Genomic DNA, 8,329 nt, shown 5'->3' with positions numbered 1-8,329 from the left:
GCCTGAATAAGTAATTGGACAAGAAAGGGGCTCTATGCCAATATATATATATTCCAGTGGAAACTTTAAATGTATTGTAAAAAGGTAAGAAAGTTTGTATAGTGGAGGCGGCTCAGCCCATTGATTAGGACTTAGTTTATTTACATAATAGAGTGCTCAGCCATATGTAAGCCTTTGTCAGGGTATGTAGGTTAGGCGATATAGGCATATAGTCTTTTTCCAATATCATATCATTTCGCTTGTAGGATGCATACTAGGTAGTTACAAAAGGTAAAACCCACACTAGAAATTTAGAGAATCATCTTCAAATTTTGTATTGCATGGTGTAAACAAAACTTGCAACATTTCCAAGGGATTCAAATGTTGAATTTTATAAGGCTTAAAAAATTGCAAAAATCGGAGGGATTCTAGTGTCAAATTTTAGTTTATTTCAATTTTATCTCGACATTCACAAAAAATACCTCCAACACACGTGCGATATAAAGGGATTTCCACCTTCACATTTATTTCTATTGTTCCACCTTCACATTTATTTCTATTGTTGCGAGCATGCTACCCCATGCACACAAGTTCATGGATAATGTAAAACAAATTGCAAATTGTTTTTGTAAAAGCCTTTAAAATGTAAAGTAAAAATGTGAAAACTTTCACGTTTGAAAAAAATAACTGAAGTATAAAAATAAACAAATATATATAATATAATTGGACTGAAGAAATCCCATTAAAATAATTTTGGACTCGAGAGATTTTTGCATTTGCGACTGAAAATGTTGATCATAAACACCGGATGGAATGCAACACTGGTGGAAAGTCACGCGTCAGGAGTCAATTATGGAGCGTGTGGGCGAGGCACCTAACACGGGGCAAGAGGCGCACCTAACCGGGGTTAGATTAATAGAGAGAAGGGGGGGCGGGTGAAAGAGGGTGGTTGGTTGAGGACCCGCGGTGGGAGGTTTTGGTAGGAGTTGGGAGTGAGTGGGGCAACGGAAAGGTAAAACAAAGAGGCGGGTCGCGAGAGAGAGAGAGAGAGAGAGAGAGAGAGAGAGACAAATTATGGGGGGGGCAGTTGGTAAAGAGACAAGTGGGTTTTGTAATGTGGGTATGGGGGGTTGGTGAGCTTAGCAAAGAGAAAAAACACATCCATCGAAAATGGAGAGGCTTGGGGCTGAACGGGGAAGACACGTGGACCAATGGAGCAGGTCTGGGGCTGCGCGGGGATGACGTGCCGGATGGCGTTTGGCTGACGCCAGGGAGATGCAAGATCATGCAGCTCTCTTACTCTTTCTCCTCTATCTCTCTCTCTCTCTCGGTATCTCTCACAGACTCTCTCTCCCCTCTCTAGGTATCTCGTGTCTCCCTAACATCCGATTCGTCGTACAACTTACGGCCAACTCTCTCTCCCCCTTCCTGCCTTTGTTGTTGCGTGAGGTTTCTCTTTCCTTTTCCTGTTCGTCATGACTCATGACTTTGCTCCCACCTCTCTCTCTCTCTCTCTCTCTCTCTCTAAGACATACACCCACACATATACACACGATAGGAAGACTCTTTCATTCTCACAACACCATTGCTCATAAGGCCGGCTTTCTCCACCCCTAATACCACTCGCAACCCAAATCCCAACTCCCCTTGCGCCTTTCTCCCTCCCCCCTCTCTCTCTCTCTCTCTCTCTCTCCCTCTCTCTCTCTCACGCGCACATACACTTGCGCGCGCGCTCTCGGTATGAGCCTCCTACCCCCCTCCTCGTTCTCCTTTTGGCAATATCCTAACCACGAATGTAGCTTTACTTAATTAGCTTTCTTGCCTGTGCAGCCTTCCTTCTCCTCAGACAAAGTCCACAATGGCTCCCAGTGCAGATCAAGCCCCTGCCTCCTCTGCCTCCGAGGAGCCTCAGCAGAACGTGCAGCAGCAGCAAGCTGCAGAGTCGACAAACGGAGAGCAGGACAAAAAGAAGGGGAGACACTCAGCAGTCGGCCACAAATCTCTGCTTCAAAGTGACGCCTTGTTTCAAGTGAATCCATCTCCTTTTCCTCTCCCCTCATTCCCCCTTTCAGATGTCAACTTCCTCTCATCATTGATTCAAATGCCAAGTTGATTCACCCAGCTTTTGTGTTTCAAGTGTCACCTTCGTGTTCATTTCTGATAAATTCTCCGTGCTTTATACCTGCAGTATATCCTTGAAACCAGTGTTTACCCGAGGGAGCCAGAGCCTCTGCGGGAGCTAAGAGAGATGACAGCAAATCACCCTTGGTTAGTATGACCCAATGCAGGTTAAATGCTTCAGCACAGAGTTTGTAGGGGCAGCAAGGGTTTGAGTGTAGGACAACCATTGTCTGAGATGCCTGTGCAGTTTGCTAATATGTCTTCTTAATTCAGGAATCTGATGACAACATCAGCTGATGAGGGCCAGTTTCTGATGCTGCTTCTGAAACTCATCAATGCCAAGAACACCATAGAGTTGGGTGTTTACACTGGCTATTCACTCCTCAGCTCAGCTTTGGCTCTTCCGGAAGATGGCAAGGTACACCACATGATTTTATACATTGTTGCTGTAAATAGTATCCTGTTTCTTCCCACCTCCACAGCTTAATTTTGGGATGAGATTGTCTTTTTCAGATCATTGCTATGGATATCAACCGTCAAAACTATGAGCTTGGGGTTCCATTTATGAAGAAAGCAGGAGTGCACCACAAGATTGATTTTAGAGAAGGCATGGGTATTCCTCTGCTAGAGGACCTATTGCAGGATGTAAGTTCACACGACTCATCTAATGCCGGTGATTCTTTCCGCATTAGTGCGGGCATGTTTTATGTTCCCACCGTAAGGCAACAGAACAAGTAATGAGGAGTACAATGCGAGTTTAGAGAAGGTTTATTCTGAGTGCAGAGGATTATGCTTTATCAAGCGAGTGGGATTAATCAAGATATTTAGTGTGCACAGTCCGATAAAGTGTTAATCAGCCCCTTCTGAGCATGGGATGTTACCGATGTATTTTGCAGGAGAAGAATTTGGGGTTCTTTGATTTCGTGTTTGTCGATGCGGACAAGGACAACTACCTAAATTACCACGAGAGGATCATAAAGCTTGTGAAAGTGGGCGGTTTGATAGGCTATGATAATACACTGTGGAATGGATCGGTGGCTGCGCCTGATGACACCCCTTTCCCTAAGTATGTCAAGTACTACAAGCCATTCGTCCTGGAGCTAAACAAGGCACTCGCAGCGGACCCTCGCATCGAGATCAGCATGGTGCCCATCGGAGATGGCATCACTCTCTGCAGAAAGGTCTAGTAATCAAGGCACACAGCATATATATACCCACCTATCCGCCCACCCAACCACCCACCCCACCCCACTCCACTGACAGAAAAGTAGATTAGGTGATGATGGATGTGTTACCCGCTATTTGCTTTATGCTCAATAAACTTCCCAACACACAGATTATACTCTTGCCCATCATTGTGGAATGTCACGTCTGTCGAGTACTCTCAGTCATCATCATCACCATCCCCTTTAAATCCTCCTGTTTACAGAAGTAACTGAAAGCAACGATCCACATGAAAAACTAAGGCGCGGCACTTTGCAAGTGCCTTCTGTTTTAGTATGTAAAAGGAACAATTTACTGTTATCCGAGTAATGGATGCTTTTCTTTGCACACATCTTTGAAGAGTTATTTCCCCTGCGATTATATAGAAATGGGTCTCTACAATTTTTAAAATCTTCACGAGAATCACAACCCATAATGTCACCCACTTAATTTTAAATTTGAATGGGTTTTGGCTCCACCGCCTCCCATGAAGTATACATGAAAGCACAAGAATCAGTTAAAGAGCACTTCTGCAGCCCCTCCTTTACAAGGGGAGATTCACACTAGGGTGAACAACATTTGGAAGGCCAAAAAGTACAAGATCTATGTATGCCACATCAGATAGGGTGTTTCACATCAGGGTGGATGGCCAGCATTAAGAATTTGATGTGGCCTTGTGTATCACTTTACAAATTAGGCTCTTCTTTGTTGTAAAGTATTACGGAAGCCCAACCCTTAAAGTACTTTGATTGGTTAATACTTGCTAAGTTGTCTTCTTCCATTTGGTGTGTAACTAGCCTAAAGGTCCAAAATATTTAAGCTAATCTTATGAGTCTTGTAAGATTGTCTTCTCACAAGTTAGTTCTAAAGCAGAGGAGCCATTTCAAGTTGAAATCAAAATGAATTCTTCATTTTGCATGCTCTTGTGCATTTGCTAACTTTTGCAATTTGGCAAAAGTAGTGAAACTTTGCAAATCACTTTTTTGCGTTTTGTTAGCTATAGATAGTCGCATTCAAATTTTTTGTTCAAGCACACATATCTTGTGATTGATAGTTGACGTTCAATACCATTTCTCACATGAGAATGATTGTTCGCAAATTGTGCTATAGTTTGAGATGTGGTTTCAAGCACACTGTGACACCCCTCTAATTTGCAAAAGTTTTGTGACTTGTAATATGCGAAAAGTTTGGATTGATGATGTTGCTTGTTTTGAACTTTCATAGCCTATATCTAGCAAACACACAGACATATAAATTAATGTTCCAAAGATGAGTTAAAAATAAATTTGACCTTTAACAACCTTTTCAAACTATGGTGAATTGTTATGTTCATTATGCCTCTTTTCAAATGAGCTTGTGGGGAGTTAATTATGTTATCAAGGAACTTCCCTCAAGGAATTGAGTGTGGGTTGTTTTTCTTTCTTTCTTTTGGAAAGCATGTGTACTTGCAACCATTGTTCATGGACAGATTTTCAAAAGTGAACACAACAAATGGACAAATAGTGAATGAAGGCATCAGTTCAAATTCAATTAGAATTACATGTATACTTTCTTGAGAAATGTATAGACATTGAATGAAGGCTTAAGTTCAAATTCAACTAGCCTTACATGTATATTTTCTCAATGGTGGACAGTTTAATTATAAAATTAGTTGTTGCCTTGTATTTTTGCACAACTATTGGTGTAGTTTCAATGTTTTTGGGTTTTGCTTTGGATGAGAATTTTTTTTATCATGAACACTATCTATAGCCTTGAATGAAACTCTCAACCCTTTCAATTGAACATAGGAATATGATGTGTGTCCTTATCAATTGGATTGAATATAACTTCTCAACATTTTCAATGAAATGAGGGAACCATAGGTGCTAAGGGTTTGGCATTGCATTTAATATGGGTACTACCAACACTCCATGTGCACATTGTTGTTGAAGCATTGCAAAAGTTTCAACATCATCCTTCAATATTTACTGACATTACTCAATGATCTGTAAATAGTCTTTGGCAAACTTAGAGCAAAAATGTAGGTTCAACAAACACAGGTCTTGTAACTTTGCTATGTGGACTTGTCCTACATGTGTCCTTACTCTTAGTATTTTGTATTGTGGTCATGAATCACACCACTCCATAATGCAAGTGATGTAACAACAATAGGTCACATTCAGTAGGGTAAAGAGGCTTGTATAGTGACACCCATTGAATCTTTTTCCAAGCGAGTTACATAACTTCTTTTTATAGTTGAGCTACACATTCTATGATACTCAAATTAAAAGATGAAACATTTATCAAGTAGATCTAGTTATCAATGAAGGTTTCACAAAAAGAGTGATAATGAGGGGCCAATTGAATGAACTTGAGGATGCATTTGTTTTAGGGTATTACAAAATTCAAATATCAAAAACTTTACATGGGACTCTTATTTGACTCACATTGAACACACACGCACACGCGTAAGAATTTGTGCTGTAGCTTGAAATGGTTTTGAAAAATGCATATTTTATACAAACTCGAGACTAAATTGGGATGGGTTATGTTTTGCCTTGGTGCAAACTTGGCACTAAATTAGGGTGGGTTGCATTTTTTTTTTTGGGCTTTGGGAGTTGAGAGGGGGTTTCACCTTATTGGCCCCTTTACCCCATAGGAAGAAATTGTAAAAGTCATGTTTGCTCACAAGAAAAAACATATTATGATCGCATATCCAACTTGGATATTAGATATTACAAGTCGCAAGGTTAGGCTCTAGATTTTGAGACATGGGTAATTTCCATGAGGTGGATATGGAAACTTATTGTAGATCCAATAAGTTACGTATATGATTATATAGAAATGGCTTTCTCTACAACATTTAGAATCTTCACCAGAATCATAACCCATAATGTTACTTATTTATTGGAAAGGCAATTGTTGAAATGGACAATTGTCTATCAAATGCTTGATTAATTGTAGTCTAGATTATATTTGCATGGGTTTGATTTGACTACTTCCCATAAAGTACAGATGGTAGTAGAAGTATCAATTAAGTTATCAAAACTAAAAATCTCTTTTAGTTAGCTTATAGGCTATCTTGAAACATCGTCCTTTCCTTTTAAGTAAGCTAAAGCAAAACGAAGCCCTCCTCCACCACTAAATGGTAGCAATTATTACTAATCCATTTCATGCACTTTAAGCCTCCCAAAAACTAGAGCATTGTGCACCATCTAGAAGCTCTTGAAGATTAGAGCCCTCAGTACATCCCATATTCTCTTTAATTCATCGTTTAGATTTTCCTTCACTTCTAGCATTGCCTCTTCAAAGCTCAACTTACTTTGCAAACTAACTCTGGCTATCAATGCAAATTTTCTTTGTCAAAGGGGTTTAACCTCTTGGAATGCCTGGAACAAGTGATGAATATCCTCCTCTTGATATTGGAAAAGGGACACCATGGAGATTTATTTTCATTGCTAATAGTCATCCTTTTGATTATTGGCATTTTTGACAAAAAAATCCATCATTTTTACTATTAACATTTATTTTCAAAATCATATAATCATTGAGCTCAATTTCCTTGAAACTTGGAAGTAAACTTTTTGCATCATGCAAAGCTTGAGTTCACTCAGCACCCGTAGCCTTATTGAATTGTGATGAACATAGAGAAAGCTATTTGACTCTTTACCTTGGTTTAATATCGATAAACATAAAGAGAAATATCTAAAAGAAAAGGACAAAAATGAATAAAAGCCATACAGATACATGCCCATCTATGCCTCAAATGTCTACAAAGAAAAATAATATTGGATGAGTGGATGTAACAAGTGGACATTTCCTTAGGTGCATCAAACTACCTTGGTTATGTGGGTCTCTATGGATCTCTTTGTATGTAGACTTTTTGTTAGTTTTATGATTCACATGTGCAAACACATAATCAATTGACTTCATGTTTTAAGGTCTATAGCCAACTTGCTTTTCACCTTACAAGTAGAAAAGTTATCCCATGTCCTTGATGAGTGAAAGTCATGTCATGCTATTGATGATTTGCAAAATCAGTAGCCACTACAATCAGATTCCCATACCAAGAGGCCAACTCGTTAAAGACAACATCTCTGCTTATCAACGTCTCATGAGTAGATGACACATAACATTTATAGGCCTTCCTATCCTGTGCATAACCCAAAAACATGCTCTTGACAACTTTGGGATCCAATTATGACCATACAACCTCTCATAAGGTGCTACATCATGAATCCCTGATGTAGGGGTTCTATTCAACACATATACAACAGTCACCACTGCTTTAGCCCAGCAAGCATTAGGCAAACACTTTTCATCCAACATAGCTCTAGCTGACTCCATCAGTACCCTATTTTTCCTCTCTGCTATACCATTTTGTTGCGGTTTATAGTTGCAAGTAAGCTCTCTTTGGATCCCATACTTTGCAAGATATCTATCAAACTCCCGTGAGACATATTCTCTGCCTCCATCGGACCTAAGACAAGAGATATAGTAGCCCAACTCATTTTCAACATGCTTCTTGAAATCTTTGAATGCATCAAACACTTCATCTTTATGTTTCAATATGTACAGCCAAGTGTACCTGTTAAAATCATCAATGAAGGATACATAGTAACGAGCACCACCAAATGAAGCATTATGTGACGGACCCCAAACATCCAAACATCAGAGTGCACTAACTACAAAGGTCTCAAACTATTCTTGACATGCTTCATAAAGGGAAACCTTGCATGATTTCCAAATTGATATGCAAGACATATATGGCCAAATTCATTATACTTGAATTTGGGTAATCCAAGTACCACTTCCTTCTGCTATATAGATTTCAGCTTTTGTACATTAACATGGCCAATCCTCTTATGCCAAATCTCAACATCCCGAATAGCACCCTCATCATGTGCAAACATGGTTGCCTTAAGTTTTGGAATGGTCGCATCCAATGTAAGCATCCTGCCATCCCTTCTTCCTCGAGTAATTAATTTACACCCATTATTACCGTATTCTTCAATAAAGCAACCATCTTTATTGAATCTAACCTGCA

At 39.6% G+C, this 8,329-nt stretch overlaps 1 protein-coding gene across 1 annotated transcript; it reads left to right on the top strand.

The window, feature by feature from the left end:
• Positions 1-1,530: 1,530 nt before the first annotated feature.
• On the top strand, positions 1,531-3,653 carry LOC148040241 (caffeoyl-CoA O-methyltransferase 5-like). Its single transcript, XM_087697929.1, has 6 exons — positions 1,531-1,717; positions 1,810-2,008; positions 2,168-2,247; positions 2,374-2,518; positions 2,614-2,745; positions 2,997-3,653. The coding sequence occupies exons 2-6, from the start codon at positions 1,838-1,840 to the stop codon at positions 3,285-3,287; spliced, it is 819 nt and encodes a 272-aa protein (XP_087554055.1). The 5' UTR covers positions 1,531-1,717; positions 1,810-1,837; the 3' UTR covers positions 3,288-3,653.
• Positions 3,654-8,329: the final 4,676 nt, after the last annotated feature.

The sequence above is a fragment of the Lygodium microphyllum genome, chromosome 2, assembly GCF_053477565.2.
Source record: "Lygodium microphyllum isolate KBCC chromosome 2, Lygodium_microphyllum_v1.1.10, whole genome shotgun sequence".
Lineage (NCBI taxonomy): Eukaryota > Viridiplantae > Streptophyta > Polypodiopsida > Schizaeales > Lygodiaceae > Lygodium > Lygodium microphyllum.
Note: the sequence above shows the minus strand (reverse complement) of the source record. Positions and strands in the feature narration are given on the sequence as shown.